The sequence below is a fragment of the Peromyscus eremicus genome, chromosome 7, assembly GCF_949786415.1.
Source record: "Peromyscus eremicus chromosome 7, PerEre_H2_v1, whole genome shotgun sequence".
NCBI lineage: Eukaryota > Metazoa > Chordata > Mammalia > Rodentia > Cricetidae > Peromyscus > Peromyscus eremicus.
In genome coordinates, this window is record NC_081422.1 from 104,920,905 (window position 1) to 104,943,035 (window position 22,131).

The window sequence follows — 22,131 nt, forward strand, 5'->3', positions numbered from 1 at the left end:
GACATTGGCTGGAGAAAGGCAGCGACCATCCTGTGGTTGAGAACTCCAGTTTCCTTAACTCACAGGGACCATGTCTATACCACCAGTCCTGTAGACACTGTGGAAGGGCAGGCACAAAGGCTTGCTGTGGACAAGTTGGTGGCAGGTGTGGTTCCACTTGCATTGCCACCTTGCGAGTGACATTCCGTCCTGTGAACCAAGGCATGTTAGCACTTGACTTAGGCCAGGAATTTGGCCCAAATGCTGCAGTGTGAGGGTTATAGCCCATTTCTTAGTGTAAGAGCTGCCTTCCTAAAAGGCTGTTCCTCTTCTGGCTGTTAGTGTTTCATACCAAGTGTGTAAGCTAGAAGGTATGCTCATGTGCCTGACAACTTTTTTTAAATTTCAAAACAGGGTTTCTCAGTGTTGCCCTGGCTGTGGGAACTCACCCTGTTGACCTGCCTGGCCTTGAACTCAGAGATCCATCTGCCTCTACCTCTCAAGTGCTGAAATTAAAGGCGTGTGCCACCACCATCCAGTGGTCTGCCAATTTTTTGAGAGACCAGCTTTGAATTTGCCAACATTAGCAGCAACAATCAAGACAGCATAGGCATCTGTAATGATGGTACCTCCACCACATTTGCAGATCAGTTGGGCAGTAGTGTTAGACCAGCCCGAGGTTGGTAGATGAATCTCCTTTCCCATTTTGATTTAGGTAGTTTTCATGGCTTCTGTGTTCTGTTAGCGAATCCATTACAGAAACCTTAGAGGTTTTTTTTTTTTTTTTGTTTGTTTTTGTTTTTCCTCAGTGAGATCTCTTTCTCTGTTCCCTTGCTGTAGGACCTGAATGGCTGAGTTCAAGTGGTCCTTCTGCCTTAGCCTGCTAAGTAGCTGAGACTAACTGAGATTACAAGTTCATGCCACAAGAAATCTCTATTTAGTCCAAACTAGCCTGAAACTGGATGTGTAGCCCAGACTGACTTCAAATTCACAACTCTCCTGCCTCAGCCTCCTGAGTGCTGGGATTACAGTCACACACCATCATACCCACCTCCAGTATGGCTTTAATTTACATATTTTCTAATGACTAATGGTGTCTAGGATATTTTTAGTTTTGCCGTTTGTATATCGTTTTTACTGAAGTGTCTATTCAAATCCAGTTTAAGATTGAATTATTTCAAGCCGGGGGTGGGGGTGGGGGTGGGGGGTGGAGGGTGGGGGTGGTGGTGGTGGCGCACGCCTTTAATCCCAGCACTCGGGAGGCAGAGCCAGGCGGATCTCTGTGAGTTTGAGGCCAGCCTGGGCTACCAAGTGAGTCCCAGGAAAGGCGCAAAGCTACACAGAGAAACCCTGTCTTGAAAAACCAAAAAAAAAAAAAAAAAAAAAAAAAAAAAAAAAAAAAAAATGAATTATTTCTCCCCCTGATTTTGCAGCTCTCATTTCCTCAAATTCCAAATGTCCATAATGAGAAGTTCTGATGATAAAGGGAAAAAAAATCCCTAAGACGAACTCGCTCAGACCGTAGTACCCGTGTGGGTCTTCCCTGTTCCTAGAAGTGCTTCATTGTGCTTCCCTGTTCATTGTGATTGTGACGGTTCTGAAGTCAGGAGTGAATAGGTTCAGAAGGCTTATGAGTTTGAGGTCACCAAGAGCTAGGCTTTTTGTTGCCATTTTGTTTTTCTCTTTGCCCCCAAATTTAGTCAGAAATGTAGTTAAACTCTGTCCAAGTTGTTTTTACTTCTTGTGTCACCGTTTTTTTTTTTTCCCCCTTCCTCTTGAGTTTCTGCACCTGTTCAGTGGGTACTTGTGCCTCATATTTGAAAGCACAATAACCAACATCACTTGTAGAAATCTGGTCCTATGACCTGGCTGCACAGGAAACTTCTTAACCTGAATTTCCAATTCCTCATTTTTTTTTTTAATTAGTGTTAGGAGTTGGAGTCATTTTACACTAAAGAACATAAATGATTCAAACTTCTGAATACTTACGATTTCATGTGTTATGATCACTTCTGAATACTTACGATTTCATGTGCTATGATCACTTCTGAATTTATCTAAATCTTTTTTTTTTTTTTGCTAAAATACACACGACATAGTGTAGATGTAATTCTAAACAGTCTTATTTAATAAGAAACACAGAGCCAAATACAGAGTTAAAAGCCCAAGAGGTCAGAGCACTAGCGAGTAGCCTTTAGCTTACCAGCCGCTGCCATCCTTCCCCTGAGAAAAGAGACCTACTTCCTGTGTGTCTGTGTTTTTATTGACTTTCTGTTCTGCCTTCTCATTGGTTCTAAACCCAGCCACATGACTTCTTCGTCACTGCCTGTCTATACAGACCTCCAGGTCTCTGTGGTTGGTACTTGGATTAAAGGCGTGTGTCTCCAAGCTGGCTATGTCCTTGAATGCACAGACTCTGTCTGCCGTGTGATTGGATTAAGGGTGTGTGCTACCACTGCCAGACTTCTGCTAAATGGCTTGCTATTAACTCTGACCTGCAGGCAACTTTATTTATTAACATACAAATAAAATCACATTTTAGCACAAATAAAATATCACCATAACATAGAGTTTACTATGGTAACCATTTTGAGTGTGCATTCCTGCAGCATTAGGTACATTTATATTTTGTAACTGTCACCTTGATCCTTCTGCAGAACCTCGTTATCTTTCAGTCTCAAAACTGTCCCCGTTAAACACTAACTCCTCACTCCCCATCTTTCCAGCCCTTAGCCATCACTCTTCCACATTCTGTCTCTATGAATCTGACCTTAGGTACCTTGCATAAGCACAAGGATGTACTATTTGTCCATCTGGGTCTGCCTTGCTTAATTTAGTGTCTTTACAAGATGCACCCATGTGGTCATATCTTTTTTTAAAAATTTTTTATTACATACCAACCACGGATCCCCCCTCATCCCTCCTCCCGCTACCTCCTCCTGTCCAAACCACCCCCTGACTCATTCTCTATCCCCTCCTCCAAAAGGGCAAGTTCTCTCATGGGGGACAGCAAAGCCTGGTACATTAAGTTGAGCCCCTCTCCCCTGCCCCAGGGTCGAGCAAGGCATCTGACCATAGGTAATGGGATCCAAAAAGCCAGTTCATGCACAAGGATAGATCCTGATCATACTGCCAGGGGTCTCCCCAACAGACCCAGCCACACAGCCGTCTCCCGTTTGCAGAGGGTCTAGTTCAGTCCCATGCAGGCTCCCATGTGGTTCTATCTAAATGTTCTTCCTTTCTAAAGACTGAATAATATCCAGTCATGTGACTGTAACATAATTTGCTAATTCATCTGTTATGGACTTTTGGGTTGTTGTCACCTTGGGGTTTTTCGGAATGTGACACTGTAAACATTGATGTCTAAATGTCTGTTTGAGTCTCTGCTTTTAAGTCTTTTGTATGTTTATCTCTCAGTGGAATTACTTGGATCAAATGGTCTTTCTGTATTTAGTTTTACCGTTAGTTTGAACGTAGTTATGTTCCATTTATTATGTGTGTATGAGAGAGGTGTGTAGCAAAATAAACCTGTAGGAACTGTTCCATGGATTATATTCTGGGGTGAAAACACTGCTGTTTCTCCCTAGAAACTGCTGTCTGTGCTCATGATTGTCGACTTAAAATTTGGCATGCAGTTTCAGAGTGCACGAAGATTTTGTCTGCTGGGATGCACTCAGCCTCGGCTCCTCAGGCTGCTTGAGCAGTGTATAGGAAGAAGCAGATAAAGTAATTTTAAACCCTGTTTCTGTATGTGCAAAGTGTGGCTTAAACACTATTTCCACAGAACTAGATGGAGTAACAAAGGGATGAAAGTGTGTGTGTGTGTGTGTGTGTGTGTGTGTGTGTGTGTGTCTGTGTGTGTGTCTGAGTGCATGGTTTTTCCCTTTGGTTGTTAAAGAAATGTCATTGAACAGATTCCAATAATCTATAATTTAGGTTGTTAAAAAGTCTCATTTTAGTGTAGATTTTACAGAATTGGCCACAGATCTTGGAGAGATGAAATCAGTATTTTTGAATTAAATTTGCAAGTAAGACTACAAGTACAAAGCTAATGTACCTAGAATGAAAATTCTTACTTATTGCCATGGCTATAATTTAAAATACTTGAAAATTTTATTACTTTGTAGATTCAAATGTATTTGCTATCTACTGAAATGTAACTTAGCCTTGAAGTCCTTTTCTGTGAAGGACAAACTCTAGTAAGGAAGTGATGTCTGCTCATAGTCCATGGGGTAAAGAAGGGGGATGTAACTTGAGGCAGGAATAGGTATTTAAAAAGGCAGGGGCCAGTGTCAGACTCTGGTAGAAGACTAGTTCTTTTAGACACATCTGTGGTTGCAGCTTAGTCTATAGATTTTAATTTATTTTGTAAGCTTTTGCTACTACAAGACCTGTTTAGCAGCCTGGGGCATTGCCAGAATGGCGCAAATAGGAGTTAACTGTTACCTGTGTGCTGCTAGGCAAAACTCATTTCTTCCTAGCATTTTTGACTCCCAAACATGAGAGCAGGGCAGAGGTTTGTCATCTCACACTGTGTATTCTTAGCACCTAATATAATTGCTTATGGAATAGATTCTTTTAAGCACTGGCTGAATCTATTCTTAGGAGATTGGCATAAATATGACAACATGGAAAGAAGCATCTCCTGTAGCTATCCAGGGGCTAATCTGGATTGGAGTAAGAATGTGGCCAAGGACAGGAAATCACTACAGAGCAGAAACCAGAGAGATTTGAAAGTTCCACGTGGCACATTGAGCTGTTTATGAATTTCCTTGATATTCTGGCCTTAACCTGAATTGCACTTGTTTATTTAGGAGATGTTGGGGCATGAAAATTGTGGGGTGTCAACAGGCATGCACTTCTAAAAGATTTTATGTGTAGAGTTGTTTTGCCTGCGTGTTTGTCTGTCTGCTACTTGGATGCTTGGTGCCCACAGAGGCCAGAAGAAGGCATCAGATTTCCTGGGACTTGAGTTACAGACCGCTGTGAGCCACTATGTGGGTACTAAGAACTGAACTCAAATCAGCCAGTGCTCATAACCACTGAGCCATTTTCTAGCCTCTATTTTTTTTAAATTGTTTTAAACATACTTTGTGTGTGTGTGTGTGTGTGTGTGTGTGTGTGTGTGATAACTTGCCTAAGTCAGTTTTCTCCTTCCACCATGTATGGCCCAGGGATTGATTGTCAGATTTGGTGACAAGGGCCTTTACCTGCTGAGTCATCTCCCTGTACCCCCTTTAAAGACAAGATCTCTCTGTATCGCACTGGCTGGCCTAGGACTCACTGTGTAGACCAGGCTAGTCTTGAAATTTCATTGAGTTCCTACTGCCTCTGTCTCCTGTGTGCTGGGGTTACAGGTGTATGTCACCATACCTGGCTTATAATTTTAATATAAAATTATGAAGACACAGAGAGATAAGAGTGTATAGTATTTATGAAAGATGTAATGGGAGTAATCATCATATATTGTTGAAACTCCTTCCTGGGGGATGTAAACAAATGTCTAGCTCTTTATTGGAGAGTACCAACAACAAACCAAAGTATGATTCTATTAAAGTTAGTCAGGCGTACTTACAGAGCATGGTCAGGGAATTATTTATAGGAGCAAAGCAGCCATACCACCCCAAAGTCTCACCCTGTGGAGAATGGTGACTTCTGCAGAGGTGCTTCTGTGGAGTCTCCCTGTCAGTTAACCTTCCACAGTTTGTACTCTAGTGCTTCCTGAGACCATAGGCTCTGTGCAGTTCAGGGCAGAGCCATACTCAGTGGGGAGGGGAGAGGGAGCAGAGACTGTGTTTAAGATACGAGGTTGAGGGCTGGAGAGATGGCTCAGCAGTTAAGAGCACTGGCTGTTCTTGCAGAGGTCCTGAGTTCAGTTCCCAGCAACCACATGGTGGCTCCCAACCATCTGTAATGAGATCTGGTGCCCTCTTCTGCTTTGTGGTAGAACATTGTATACGTAATAAATAAATCTTAAAAAAAAAAAAAAAAAAAAAAGATATGAGGTTGAGGGAGTGACGGTCCTCCCCACCCCTCCTCCTGTGAGGGAATGCCAGCAGTTAACAGGTCCCATCTTGAGCTGCTCTGATGAAGATGATGACTTCTGCTCCAAGGATAATACTAGACAACATCATAGAAAGCAGTATTTTAGCTGAGTGAGAGACAATGGGAGTACTTCCTGCCAGGCAGATAGTCTATGAGGAGAGGCTTAGAAAGCTGTAGAGTCCAGGCAGAGAAGGAGATGGGGGACTGGTCCTGAGTGTGAGGAGCCTTGTTTCTGCTTTTGCCTGCTGCTTCAGCGTGTGAGTCCCTCCACTTCTTACTTTAACCACAAGCATTGGGAACCAGTAGAGGATTTCAAACTGCCAAGTGGCATCAGAAGTGTCTTTGTCAATTTTATGGCTACACAGAAGATGAATTATAGGGCAGATTCTAAAGGGATGGATTTTGGAGGTGGTTGTAGTCCAAGCAGGAGATGGAGCTTTCCTGCTGTGACTCCATTTACATCAAATGCCAGGATAGCTGATTATTAGAGATTAATGGAGTTGCCAGGATCTAGTGGGGAGATATATATAACAGGAAGGAATTATTCATGTATGTGGGCTTTTCTTTGAGGTTCTTGAGTTAATAGTGGTAGTTTTACAGTCTTATTAATGTACTAAAAAGCACCAGATTACATTCTTTAATAAGACTGTACAACTATTACTATACCACCCTGAACATACCTGCTCTGATGCTTAAATGATGTATCGATTTAAGAGGGAGGGGGAGGGATGAAGGAAAAGGGGAAGGGGCGGAGACCCTGGAACCAGCAGAGTTCAAGACACTCAGTGATAGAAAGTTTAAATACTAGCAATATTGAAAATGAAGTAGCAGCTGTTCCTCAAGTTTTTAGTCTGTAAGATTGAATTGATAAGGACAGAAATATGGGAATAGAGCAAGTTTGGGGAAATAAGGAGTGAGCTATGTATTAATTGTGCAACCAAGGCCAGCACCTAAACATAATGGCCCTGATTTAAAGAGAGAGATTTCAGACTAGAGAAAGAGGGAATTGAATGTATGGAAGTTGATTGAAGTCAGTCAAACTTGTTGATAGATGATATTTTCTTTTTCCAACCTCCTTGGAAGACATGTCCTGTTGTTTCTTGTTGCCAAGTCTGGTGTATAAGTGTTTTTGCCTTTGTATAAAACTGAGCTTTATGTTACTTTTCAGGCAGAAGCAAGGCTAGCAGCAAAGCGGGCCGCCCGGGCAGAAGCAAGAGACATCCGCATGAGGGAACTGGAACGGCAGCAAAGAGAGGTAACGAGAAGTGTCATCTTAGCCTGTGTGTGTGTGCATGCGTGCGGTGTATTGGAGTGAGGGATAAAAAACAGGTTGGATGAAGGCGAGATCTCACCATCTCGAATCTCCGTTTCCAGGGTTCAGGAGTACAGGCGACTTTAGTGAGCTACAAGGCTGAGATAATATATAGTGAAATCCCCAGGTTGGACACCCTACTTTCTCTTCAGGGTGCTGTCTCCTCCACTTGAATGCAGATCTAAGTCTTGCTCTCCTGGTCAGCAACTGCATTTTCTCTTTAGATAAACCAGTTAAAAATGAACACAAAGAGAGGAGGGGGCATTGCAGACAATAGATAAAAAGGGTGGGTTGTTAAAAGCACTCGGTCCCCAGGGTGGCAAAACTAAAGACCCTTGTATTCTTCACTTCATAATCCCAATTCTCTGCTTTCAAAATAACCAACTTAGGAAGTCTATTTGGACATTTTTCTATATTTTCTTAATTACAGCAATTGTTATCATCCTCACTGTCAATCCTGCTATATTCATAGAAGACCTCTCTAATGGGTCTTTGTGTTAAATGAGGACTGGCCTGGAAGTTTTAGAATGGAAGGTTTAGTTTGACATGACATATGTGCAGATCCAAGTAGAAACATCGCAGCGAACCTTGATCTCCCCAGATAGCTAGCTGAATCCCCATGCTTACCATTTTGAGCATATTTAGTACTGTAGAAAAATGTTCATATAAGAATGTGGGGGAAAATCCCAAACTATAAAATTAGTAGAACACCCCAAAACAACCAGTGCCAAAATATAGGCTCAGAAAGAACTGGTTTAATCAGTACTTTGGTTTGACAGTATGCAATTATAATTGGTCTTATGTTTTTCTGTAGTCTACAGATTTATATTATGCTTTTGTCATCAGAAAAGTGGAAAAAAGTAAAATAGGTAAATGGAAATTGAGCTTAGATGACATACTTGTTAACTTTTCTTTCTGACATTGACTTGGGTCTGAAAATTCTCACAAATATTTTGATACTGTATTTATAAAGGGAAAACATCTGTGGAGGATTAGTAAGCAATTTATTTTGGTGTTACTGGTAGATTTTCTATTGACAAGTTAAAAAAAGAAATTTATATATTTGTGGTCTATGCTGATGTAATTTTCTCCCCTTAGTTACAGTTTCAAATATTGGTTTGAAATGTAATGCCCCTATGCATTGTCTTTATACTCTTAAGATGTTACTAAATTATAAATAGAGACAGTTATTAATAGAAATTCTATCTATGCAGTGAACCATGTGTCTTTTTGTTACTGAACTTATTTAGCTTAGTAATTTCTTGTATTTTCAAAGTGTAAGCTTTGAGTTAACTACTATTGTGTCAGGCAAGTGTATGTGATTAAGATTTTTTTTTTTTTTTTTGAGAATGCAGTGTATTGAAAACCATTCAGTTTATAAAACTTTTGTATTCATAGCCCTCTCATCATTGCTCTGAACGGAAATGGGGACAGATTCAGAAGTGGCTGGTAGGCCAGGATTGCCTGTCCTGCATGCTGTGATAAACTGTTGAACTAATGCAACATTGAAGCAAAACATTGACTAACGGTTTGCAAAGTAGGCGCTTGGTCTGTGTGGACCTAAAGGTCACAGAGTAGCTGTTGTGTTTATAGTAGTTGAGATGAGTATTCGAGTCCAACCATTTTCTTTTGTGGTCAGTAGCCTCACTTTCAACTCATGAAAGTCCCAGATCAAGAAAGAATGAGTAAATGAATGTGTGTTTTAGTAGTTTAGGCCAGACTAGAAAATCTTAAATATAAACAAAAACATATATTGAAAGTCTAATATTTCATTTCTCTATTCAGGGACCGTGAAGATAACCATTTAAAAGAATCATTGATATGTATGTAGCTTACGTAGTCAGAGTATTAGACTTAGGAGGTTTTTGGTTTGAGGTTTAGAATGTAGTTGGTTAACCTGAGTCTTGACTAATAGCTAGGTTTGGGCATATGTGGGAGTTTGTTTCAGATGGGAGTAATTGTTACTCCTTACTACTTCTACCCCTGTTCTTTACTCCTTTCTAATGGATTCTTCCACTGCCTTCCTACCTTATTCTTCGGCTCCCTTGTTTGTGAGTCCACAGTTATCATGTGGATATTCTTGATATAAACTATGTATGTGGCTAGTAAATTTTTGGTGAAATCTGTAGTGTATGACCACACATAGGATTCTGTTGCCTATGATTCCTTTCATGTCAAATATTTCCCTTGATTCTCTTTGTGTGTGTATGTGTGTGTGTGTGTGTGTGTGTGTATACTGAAGTTTCTGTCCCACCTGGTCCTGCAGCCATTCAGTCCCACATAAACACACAGAGGCTTATGTTAATTATGAACTGTTTGGCCTATGGCTCAGGCTTGTAACTAACTGCCCTTAGGCTTAAATTAACCCAAAATTCTTGTCTGTGTTTAGCCATGTGGCTTAGTACCTTTTCTCAGCCTCTACCTCTGCGTCAGGCTGGCGGCTCTCTCTGCCTTTCCTCTTCCCAGCCTTCTCCTAGTCTGGTCACCCTGCCTACACTTCCTGCCTGGTTACTGGCCAATCAGAGTTTTATTAAACTAATAGGAGTGACAAATCTTTATAGTGTGCAAGAGCATTATCCCACAGCACGTGTGTGTCACACTTGGCTTGCTGGGATGTGAGTAGGGAGTACTAGAAACACGAAGCTCAGGAATGAAGGAAGCTGCTGTGTGTCAGCACCGTGCTGGAGCTTTTTACCTTTCTTTACCATAGGGGACATTCTCCATTTTATAGATGTGTTCTTTAGTTTTTTTTTTTTATCAACTTAAAACAAATCTAGATATACCTGAGAAAAGGGAATCATAACTAAGGAATTTCATCCATCAGATTGGTCTATGGCCATGTCTGTGGTGCGTTTTCTTAATTACTAATTGATGTAGATGTAGGAAGGCCCAGTCCACTGTGGGTGGCACCATCCCTAGGCAGGTTGGCCTAGCTGTATAAGAGAGGTAGCTAGCTGAGCAAGCCAGAGGAGGCAGCATAGTAAGCAGTGTTCCTCCACTCTGCTTCAGTTCCTGCCCAGACTCTTTCATTGATGGACTGTCCCCAGTAAGCCTTTCCTTCCCTAACTTGGTTCTGGTCGGGGTTTTATCTTAGCAGCACAAAGCAAACTAGGACCAGAGATGAGCAGGAGAGGTTTGGTGATGGAAGGAGCCCGTGTAATCATGGGCAGAGTTCAGAGTTTGAAGGTAGGAAGGAGTGCCACTCTGCTGACAGAGGTGAAGCAAGCAAGGGAGGGCCGGAGTCTTCTGGGTCTCTATGCAGTCTTGTGTAGCTAGCTTTCTGTTTCTTAGGACTCTGGTTTAAGTTGCATGCTTCAGTCAGCAGCATGTTGGTGTGTGGCTGGAAGAGTAGATGCTGTTCCTAGTGTTTTCTGGTCTGACACTGAAGGAGCAACTCCAGCCCCAGTTTAATAATAATATTTGTAGACAGAGAAGGTGGATAGGCATGTTCTTGGGGCTGTGATTTCCTTTTACTAAAACCATTTCGCCTCACTTTAAGTGAACTTTTAAAAAGAGTGTGTTTTATTTTCATTAACCTAATTTGAATATAACAAGATAATTTTCCAGGAAGTTTTTTAAACTTTATTAATTCTTATAAGAAACTCAGTCATCACATTGTAGAATCTTTGCTCCATCTGTATTGTGCCATTACCAACATTGGCCTTTTATCCACATTGAGAATATTGGGGCTCACTTAGACTAGGTAGAAGCTCTGCCACTGAGCTTTATCTACACCCTGCTTTTTGTTTTTTGAGACAGAGTCTAAGTTGTCCTGGCAGAAATAGTCTGCTGGTCATGAACTTCCTGGTCTGGGTACTTATGTTGTCATTTATGATAGTGGCCAGTCCTTAGACAGCCAGGGAGGAAGAGACGCCCAACAGTTTGGGCTAAATATGTCCCTGTCACTTAAGGCATTGTCATGCTTGGGTTGTTCAGTCCTAATAAGGCCACCCAGGATTATGACAGTGGTTGTTTCCTCGTGACTGAAGGGGATACTCTGCCTTGTATTTAGTGCCCAAGAACACAGTTTGCTGCTGTCTGTCTTCTTAGCTTCTGGTGCTGTTACTTAAGGACAAGCCACTGGCTGTTCTGTGTAGCACTGTAGATCCCCCTGGACAGCGAAGAGGGCTGCTCTTCCGTGGAAGGAAGCCCTGAGTTTGTTGTTGCTTCTGTGTGATTGGGCCTTGGCAGGGTGGGTGCTGTGGTGGATGTTGTAGTCATGGGTCTGTGGTCTGCTGAGTCTGAGGATCTGAATGCTGACTCCAGCTTTATGCTCTGCGAGATCCCTCCTTAACCCTCCCCTGTGCTAACTTTCTATGCTGAAGATGAGGGATCAGATAAGACCCTCTCCAGGGATTCCAGAGCCTAATATGGTAGCACCTGCCTATAATTATGGCACTTGGGAGGCAGAGGCAGGAGGATTGCCATGATTTTGAGGCTAGCTTGGTTTACTGAGTGAGACGTGTCTCAAAAAACAGAATTCTGGAGTTGTAACCAAGATCTTTTGTTCTAATTTCGTCACATTTGCCACATAACTGCTTTTCACAGTCAGGAGATAATTGAAAACAGCCTCGGTGCTTTGCCTTTCTGCAAGTTAGTGGTGCTGCTGAGAAAAGAGGCTTTTCAGCTGTTAAGGCATGATAGAAATTTCTTTGTGCTTTCCGTACTATTTTACCTGAACATATATTTTCAAATTGGCTTAGAGAAATGCTGTGCATTTTGGTAGCCTTAGTCATGTGCAGGTAATTAGATTTACATTGATTAGAATCAAATAGAATTGGGAATTTAGTTTTCCAGTTGTGCACTGTATTAGGGTTTTCTAGAGGAACAGAATCCATAGGATGAATGTCTATAAAAGAATTTATTAAATTAACTTACATTAAAATGGTAACGGCCTCACACTTGAGAGGCTGAGACACAGGTAGTTAGTTACTCGGTCTTTTTCACTGAGTGCTTCAGCAGCTGAGTCCTCTCACAGGAGCTGTTTTCTCGCTGTTGGGAGCTCAACAACTTGGTATTGATCTGTCCACCAGAGGGGTGTCTCACCAGTCTGGATCTGGTGCTAAAAACCTGGAAGGTTCCCAGAGAGCCATTATTCCTTAAACTATGCTGGAAGCCTGGAGAGACTGGTTTGCTGTCAGTGAGGCAGCAGGGGCAGGAGGGTAAAATCAGCCCCACAGTAGAAGGGAAGGCCAAGTTACTAAAGGCATTGGTTTCCTTCTGTCATGCCCCTTTTTGTCTGAGCTGCTGCCAGAAGGTGCTGCTCGAACTCTGAGTGAGTCTCTTATATCAATTAAGGTGGGACAGTTCTTCATTTGAGGCTCCCTACTCAGGTGATACTGATTGATTTGTGGCAAGTTGGACCATCACACAGTTCCAGCATTTCAAGTACTCAGCCATATGTGGCTAGTGGGCTACCATAATATCACACACATAAACTATTTCTGGCATCACTATTGGACAATGCTAGTTTAAAGAATGGCTTTTGACTATGAAATAAACAAGCCATATTTTTTGTGCAAATGAACTGGAAAATATGGAACATAAATTTCACTCTATAGTCTTTTTAGGTCCAATTTTCTTTCTTTTCTTTCCATTTATTAATTAATTATTTTGCTGGGTGATGTGGTGCTACACACCTTTAATCCAGCACTTAGGAGGCAGAGGCAGAAGTATCTCTGTGCATTCAGAGCCAGTCTGGTCTACAAAGCAAATTCCAGGACACCCAGAACTGTTACACAGAGAAACCCTGTCCCAAAAAACAAGAACAAAAACAAGAACAAGTTGTTGTTTTTTTCTCTATTTATTCATGTTTTATTTTATGCATAAGTACTTCCCCTGCATTTATGTATGCAGACCATTTGCATGTCTGGTGCCTGAAGTGGTCAGAAGAGGGTATCAGATTCTCTGGAGTTACAGATGGTTGTGCGCCTCTATGTTGGTACTGGGAATCAACAAGTACTGTTAACCACTGAGCCATCTCTCTAGCCCCAGTATCAAATTTTCAATAGAATTAAAAAGAAAAGCTGCTTAAATATAGGAAGTATACCAGTATTTAATAAGATTTTATTATGGAGTGTAGCTAGAGTTTTCCTGCCTGGCCCACAGTCAGGACAAATCTCTCTCACTTGCCAGTCCCACAGCCACTCAGACCCGACCAAGGAAACACAGAGACTTATATTGCTTACAAACTGTATGGCCATGGCAGGCTTCTTACTAACTGTTTTTACAGCTTAAATTAATCCATTTCTATATATCTATACCTTGCCACATGGCTCATGGCTTGCTGGCATCTTCACACGCTGTTTGTCATTGTGGCGGCTGGCAGTGTCTCTCTGACTCAGCCTTCCACTTCCCAGCTTTATTCTCCTCCTTGTCCCGCCTACACTTCCTGCCTAGCCAATGGCCAATCATTGTTTTATTTATTGACTAATCAGCAACACATTTGCCATACAGAACATCCCACAGCAATGGAGTGATTTTGATAATGATATAATTGCAAATAATAGTGATTCATGTGTCCTTATCTCTTTGGGGACGTGTTCTTCAGATGGGTTTTTGTTGGTCTGTTTTAGATACAGGGTCTTAATTATGCAGCCCTGACTAGCCTGGAACTCACTTTGTAGACCATGCTCATCTCAAACTCACAGAGATCTGATTGCCTCTGCCTCTTAAACGCTGGGATTAAAGGAATGTGCCATCACATCTGGCTAGATGGCCTGTTTAGAAGTGCTCTATGGTTGGTGGGATGGAAAGGAACGATAGAGTGAAGGGAGGATCCCACCTTGGATATCAGCTTAGTACCCCAGATGACACTGAGCGGCATGCAAAATTAATTTGCCTGTGTGATACAGGGCTTTCTAATTAGTTTGGAATCAGTTACCACTTAACACTGTATGCTCTGTTCTGCTAACTCACACGTCTCCAAGACTTTTGTGACATCACTTACGAAAAGTATAAACTGGCAATTAATGCCTAGAGATCACAACATCCTGTTGGAAATCAAGTCACCGAATCCTCATGGTATCTTTGAACAGACTTTGGGACACATTTTTATCAAGTGTAGCAGTATATACAGTGGATGTCAAAAGATGATTTTTTAAAAAATGACACGCAAAGATTGAGACCAAAATGAAGCAGTAAACTGTGGCACTTTGGTTAAATTACTGTTTCTATTCTGAGATGGATGGCCAGAGATAGCCTCATCTGGTTTTCAGCTGCATAGTGGTCTAGCTGGATTGCTATGGAGTGTTATATATAGCATTGTTTCATGTTGAAAGATAGCATTGCTGTTGATAGGTGAGTCCACCTAGACTTGTGAGGTGGTGTTTTTAGTCACAGTGGAAATTACTTTAGCAATTTGGATGTTAAAATTCTAAAAAATCAGAAATTCCGTACGGTGTCAGGTGACCATATTCTGGGGACTAGCTCTTTGCTACTCATGACTCAAGCTTTACTGTCTCAGTGCTGATGGGCAAATGTGGAAACACTTAGAATTGCACACAATTACGTGTACTGTTAGGTGTAGTCAGTCTCTTTATAATCTGCTTAAGGAATGATTTAGATATCAACCATGAAATATTTATGTTATTTCTTAGTAGTTTATCACATTAACACATGGGAGTGTATTTTCTTATTTCTTTTATTTTTCAGTTAGAATAGTAAGAGGAGGGAAAAATAAAAAACAAAAAACAAAAAAACTTCCTTACAGTGAGCACCAAACTACAACCTAAGTATTTTTAAAGCCATGTACATTCTTCTTTATACATTTATGACAAAGAAAACATTTCGTCTTGCCTGTGTAAGCTAGCACTTACAATGAAAAAAATAAACATCTGCTGTCAGTGCTCAATTCAGCATCTGTTTGCTGAGCACTATTGTGTGTTTTAGTCTCCGTATGTTGAGCTCTCTGGGCCACATGTATATAATAAGTGCTTAGACACATCCACACCTACTGAAATAAAAACACCACTGCTGTTGTGGCTGCCTTTCCACCCAAAGCATGTGATGCCACCAAACTCAGCTTTGGAACTGGTGTTGAAACCTGCTTCTTCTAAGAAGGTATTGCTGTGCTTTTGACGGGCTGATTTTTGCTCCTTTGCTCTGATAAACAATTACTTGTTCAGTGATTAATTACCCATGTGCTTTCTTCTTTCCCAGGAAGATTCAGAGAGGGCCAGGCATTCTCACCGGTCTGGCCATCACCGTCCTTATCTGGTTTGTAGTGACATATAAACCTGCCTGTAGTGCTGTTCCTCATTGGCTTCATGTAGCCACAAACTTTTAATATGTTTCTTTTATTTTTATCAGGGAGTTGAGGATACATTGTCTCTTCGAAGCCTTGGCAGTCACAGGGTTAGTATTCTAAGCTGTTAACACAGAATAGCAAAGCTTTAACAATGAGCTTCCCTCAGCATCAGTGATTATCTGAGCAATCTGACAGTGCCCACTTATGCCTTTACCTTTAACATAAGTGAACAACACTGGCCAAGCTCTTTAATAGAAAGAGATGCTATCTCTCAAATTATTGCTAGAAGCGAATCAATTCTAAAATCTTGAGTATTTTTATCTTACCACAGGTCTGTTCTTGTTTTCTGTAGAAATACCTTTGATTTCAGAAAAGTATCACAAAATGATAAGACTGAGTTTTATAGAATAACATCTGCTTTGTCCTAATTTTTAGATTTTTCCTACTTCCATATCTTAAACTGACAGTCTATCGAATGAGCGTAGCTTTGGGGCTTGTCTGGCTAATTACAATTATAATTACATGGAATTATTGACTTGAAAATTTTTCTTGCCATATGTATAGGAATTATGCTTTGACATTTTAATTAATATTTTATAATGTACCAACCTTTTAGCATAGATCATTATAAGTAGAGTGATGATTTGCTGCCTAAAATCCTGTGTGTTGTGCTGAAGCACAACCTCTCCTCTTGCTTCTTAAACAATTGTGCCTTAAAACAGTGTTTTGCATTTGTATTATTTTTTCATCAGTAAAATCATCTTTCATATCAAGGGGCGTATTTGTTCTAACTCTGATTTCCTTCTTACTTTATATGAAATGTACTACTTAAGCTGTTCTGACAAACCAGGTATTAACATTTTTATAATTGTAAATTCTCCATTACACTCCAATACATTATTTTCTTTTGGTGTATGCATTCTATTGTGTTTCTAGAATAACTTTATAAACTAGTTTCAAGTCATAAATGCTCTGTTTAGTTATAAATTGTAGATTTGTTTTTATAGTATTTACAAATATTTGAAGAAGTTTAAGATAACCAGTGGCTTAATAGGGGGCTAGAAAGCTGATTCAGCATTAAAAAGCAATTCTTAGCACCCACGTGGCTGCAACTCACAACCATCTCTAACTCCAGGTCTAGGGCATCTGATGCCCTCTTCTGGCCTCTGCAGGCACCAGAGATACACAGTGTGCACATACGTACAAAAACACTCTTTTAAATATGTTTTGTATGTGTGTGAATGTTTTTTAGAAGGAAAATGTATGAATTTGTCATGCTTGCTGCTAGAGGTACTTTTTCTTTCCTCTTTAAACAACTTTTTAAAAAAATTATATAATGAGTCTACCAACTTGACAATCAAGAGCTATGAAATATTCCCTCTTCCCTTTGTGACCGGTTTCTTTGCTTTCAGTTATAATGCTCATAGTGTGAGTTTTCACAATTGATTATTGAGATGAGCATTTGTAAATTTGCATATGACCTTGGAGAAGCTGGATTATGTTAGTTGATCTTTAAGTTTGACCTAAGTCAGGGTACTTTAAGTCAAATCTCCAAATAAAAGAAATCTGCCATTACGCTGATAAGGAACTATTTACCTGGAGTGGGTATAAAGCTACCAGGTAGATATCCCTTTAATGGAAATTGTATCAGTAAACATTAGAAATACAGTTTTAATTCTTCTTTTTAAAAATTATGGTAGCTGTAAAGATGTGTTCCCATGAGTAGAAGAAAACTCTTCGTGTTCTTTGAGGTTTGTTTTAGGTGTATTGGTGCTGGAGTTCATATCTGTACCATGTGTGTACAGTGCCTTCCGAGGCCAGAAGAGATTGTCAGATCCTCTAGAACTGGAGTTACAGATGATGTGAGCCCCTGTGTGAGTGCTAGGAATTGAACCCAGGTCCTCTGGAAGAGCAGGTAGTACTATTAAATGTTGAGCCATCTCTCCAGCCCCGACTTTTTGTATTTTTAAAAGTTAATATAGGAGTGCCAAGGATATAGCTAAATGATAGAGTTCTGGACTAGCATGTGCAAGGACCTGGGTTTAATCTCCATCACTGGAAGGAGAAAAACCTCATGTGAACTTGAAAACTAATAAAGGAGGCTGTATTGTCTTATATGTAGGTGTATGTATTCAACATATTTTACATGTATAGACCTTTACAAAATTAAGTCTGAAAGCTTATTAATAAATTGTATTTCTTTTTTTTTTTTTTTTTTTTTTTTTTTCCGAGACAGGGTTTCTCTGTGTAATTTTGCGCCTTTCCTGGGACTCACTTGGTAGCCCAGGCTGGCCTTGAACTCACAGAGATCCGCCTGGCTCTGCCTCCCGAGTGCTGGGATTAAAGGCGTGCGCCACCACCGCCCTAAATTGTATTTCTTTTAAACAGTGTTTTTTTTGTTTTTTTTTTGTTTTTTTTGGTTTTCCGAGACAAAGTTTCTCTGTGTAGCTTTGCGCCTTTCCTGGAATTCACTTGGTAGCCCAGGCTGGCCTCGAACTCACAGAGATCCGCCTGGCTCTGCCTCCCGAGTGCTGGGATTAAAGGCGTGCGCCACCACCGCCCGGCGTGTTCTTTGTTTTTAATGACTCTGGGGATAGAACCCTGTTCCAAGTGCTCCTCCAATGAGTCTGGTCAACATGTCCCAGCCCTCGAGATAATTTTTTTTCTGTTTTGTTTTAATTATATGACATTAGGAATTCCAACCATTTGGAGTTTTTGTTTGTTTTATTTTGGTGATGGGACTCAGGGTATGTGGTAAACCGCTCAGCTATCACTAGCTCTGGATTATTGGCTTTTAAAATGACTTTACCATTTCCATTAATCTGAATATGTCAGACAATTTTTGTTCTCCGTAAAAATAAATATGATGGTCTAAAATGGTGACCTAAAAATTCTTATGGTTTACCATATAATTTAGAGGTTTCAGTGTTTCTTTGTGTTTTTAAACTTAAGAGTTATGTATTTAAAAGACTCACACTGTCTTCACATTTCTTTGGTTTTGAAACATTAGCAGTATGTGGATGTGGGTCAGGTGAACTTAGGGTTTTATGCTGCATCTTTTAGGACTGTGAACTTTCCTTTTGGCCAGTTGGTTAGCCGTCAGAAACTACTCTGTTGGAAGGTGCCCTACCAGAAGCTGTGTGGGCTGAAATGCTATAGACATTAAGACTAAAAGTCAAAAGGACAAAGTAAGCCTGAGCCTGAATCTAGGCTTAGGAGAGGGAGGAGTAAGTCAAAGTCTTGGAGTGAGAAATGAAACCTGGTGTGCTTGCTTGTTACGTAGAAAAGATTGCTAATAATATGGATACTAGTAGCTGCCTTAAAAAATAGTATAAATGCTTGATTATTGCTTTGGGTACTGAATACAAGAAGACAGTAGTAGAAATCTCAAATTAGGAAATAGTGTGACCTTGAATCATAGGATAATTGCTATTCCTCATTAGTGGAGATTTTTACTGTTCAGTTACTGTTCATTTAGTTCCTTGTATATTAGTGGTTTGAAATAATTGTGGTGTATTCAGTTTTTAAATTATTCTTTAAACTTGTCTTTTGTTTAATTTCACTTAAGAGTTCATCGAAGGATATTACTGGGACACACTGGAGCAGAGCCAGTACACCCAAAAGGAGAGACATGATGGTGTGTAATTCTGAAATGTGTGGTCTTAGATTTTTATGTATTTATTGTTGATTTTCAGTGTTTTGGACATAGGAGTAACAGAAATAGTCTAGTAACACTTGAGAGTTTTTACTTTGTTTTCCTGTGAAAAATTTAAAGCAAGTTTCTCTGAGAATTGAAACTTTTTCCCCTTTTAAGTACTGTTCTAGTTTTCCTTTCTGTTGCTGTGATAAAATACTCTGACAGAAGCAGCTTAGGGGAGGAAAGGGCTTATTTGGTTCACATTTCTAGGTCACTGTTCCATCATCGAGAGAACTCAGGGCAGGAACTCAAGCAATAGCTTGGAGCAGAAACCTGGAATAACGCTGCTTGCTGGCTTGCTCACAGACACGTGCTTAGCTAGCTCGCTGGGATGGTGCTGCCCAAACTGGGCTGGGCCCTCCCACATCAATTAATAAGACAACACTTCTCCCTCCCTCCCTCCCTCCCTCCCTCCCTCCCTCCCTTCCTTCCTTCCTTCCCACTGTATGCCCACAGGCCATTGCACTAGGCAGTTTTCAATCAAGGCTTTACTCTCAGATAACTGTGGGCTATTCAAGTTGTCAAAGCTCTCTAAGAGAAATAGGTTATAATAGCATCCTTGGAAGTCTTTTAGCCTGAGTCTTTAATGTTCTCTATTTTCCTTCTTTTGATAAATCATTTGTTTTTAAGTGACATTGCTACCAGCTGCCATTTATCAGAAAGATTCTTTTTGTGTGCCCAGTTGTTAATGTATCCACTTCATGGATTTCTCTACCATATATATTCTGGAATTTTAAAAACTTAGCTGGACCTTGCATTATATTTTGAAATAAGTTTTTTGATTCCACTTGTTAAAAATCTTTGCCTTTGTAAAATGCCCAGACAGCTCCAGAGAGGGTGAGAAGGCAGATTTATGTTGTTGGGGTAGGATAATTTAGGTGTAAGGATGTGCAACTTAAGTACTGTATGGTACTCTATGTTTTGGTCATGGATTTTTTTTTTTAAATAAAAGAAATACTTTGGGAAAAGAAATAAATGAAACTTCTATAGAGAAGGGCCTTGATTTTCAGAGAAAAGTCACGTACAGCATTTTCAGTGAATTTATACCAGTGGTAGAATTGTACCACAGCCTTGTATTAAATGGAATGCATTTTTGAGGTTTCTGCTCTAAATTAATACAAATAGACAGGCTTTGTTTTATTTGAACTATTATTTTAATGTCTTACTAAAATTGGATTGCATATTTTCATCTTCTAGGATATTTTAAGCTTTATAAAATTGTGAAATATATTTTATTCCATTATCTGGTCTATATGTACAGATTTCTAGTTCTCTGTGTATATGTATGTATGTATATATGTGTATATCTAGATATATAAATGTATTGAAACAAGTTTCAGAAAATTATATATAAAACTAAGTATATGTATGTATAACAGATACTTGTTTTTTATTTTTTTGAGATAAGGTCTCGCTGAATGGCTAGGCTAGCCTTGAACTCAGTTTCCTACTGCCTCAGCCTATTGAGTGCTGGGATTAGAGATGTGTGCCACCATGCCTAGTCCTGAAGTGGTAACAGCTCTTCTGTGTACAATACACTGATATTTTTCTCCTATATTTTATTTGTTTAACTGTCAGTTAAACTCACTGAATTGACTTTAAGAGAGAATCAACTTAAATTTAGGAAAATGTTACTTTGGGTCAAATTTTTAAATAATATTACCAGAAGCCCTAAATCAGTATAAGAATGTAAAGAAAGATATTTTTACAAAATAGTATTTTTAAATGCTTTGTGATATACGTTTACCTTCAAATAAGATTGTTTAAAAACTTGTAAGCTAGAATGCTGAAAAAGTGTTGTTAGGAGACTAAATCCATTCATTTTCTTGGGTTTAAAATATGATGTGCACATTAAAGGAATCCACCTGGAAATGTGCATTCTCTGGTCTTATTAATTTTATATAATTTTTTGATTTGTATTTAATGTCATTTGCTTATCTACTGTGCATTCCACATTTTGTTCTGGCCAAGTTTCTCATTTTGTTGAGCATTTCCTTGAGGAAATGCTTTTTAGGTGTGTGTCTTTAAGGTTCAAGGAAAGGAAGTACCCTTGCTTTGATTCCAAGATTATTCTTTTGCAAGCCAGATCAGCTATGTGCTCTTCCTTGCTTTTGCTATTTTTCAAACGATGGTAAACAGTGGCAGCAGTCACAGAGATGAGGAGGAAAGCATCTTTGACCTTAAAATGGTTTATACTTCACATTAAAACTGCCCTTAGGCTGTATTGTTCCATAATATCCTAAGGCTGAATCATTTTACCATTGCTGATTCTGAATTTTGTTATTTGAAAGGAAAATGGAGGCTGAGGTGTATCTCATGATAAAATGCTTGCACAACATGGATAAGGCTCTAAGTGCAGCTAGAAGTTGGGGTGGGAGAGAATACAGCCTTCTGTATGTTTAGGATGGGGCTATGGGTGCATAGCACTGTGCCTGGCATAAAACAAAGTTAATTACACATGCCATTTAGCAATAACTTCTACTAAAAATGTAAAGGTTATATCTAAATATAATAGCTTTTGCATTTAATAATATTTTGCTTTTGAAGTATCACTGTGTTGATTGTAATAATGACGAATATTGCTTTTTTCCCCTGTGTTCCTGACTTTGGCAATGCAACCAACTTTCTCGCTTTTCTGAAGTGCAGTATGATAACCTCAAGGACAGATCATCAAGGCTTTCATCATTAGTATGTAGTGCATGACTTTGTGTTACGCGTGAGGCTTTTCTTTCTAAACACCAGTTGTTGCTAATCATAGATTATGACTAACTTTCATGGTTTTGTTAGGATCTTTTTGGGGGAAATGTGTAACAAAACAAAAACCATTGTTTTTGCAATTGTGGCATAATC

At 39.8% G+C, this 22,131-nt stretch overlaps 1 protein-coding gene across 24 annotated transcripts in view; it reads left to right on the top strand.

Annotated features, from left to right (window-relative positions):
• The window catches only part of Lrrfip2 (LRR binding FLII interacting protein 2), a 110,643-nt gene that overhangs the window by 36,110 nt on the left and 52,402 nt on the right, over positions 1-22,131 (top strand). For 9 of the 24 annotated variants that reach the window (XM_059268770.1, XM_059268778.1, XM_059268776.1 and 6 more), the window contains 3 exons: positions 7,193-7,279; positions 15,647-15,691; positions 19,153-19,221. In XM_059268770.1, the coding sequence (XP_059124753.1) occupies positions 7,193-7,279; positions 15,647-15,691; positions 19,153-19,221 (201 nt within the window). Of the gene's footprint in view, positions 1-7,192; positions 7,280-15,460; positions 15,554-15,646; positions 15,692-19,152; positions 19,222-22,131 lie in introns of those variants that run through there. The other 15 variants (XM_059268779.1, XM_059268788.1, XM_059268792.1 and 12 more) reach the window with 5 other exon arrangements.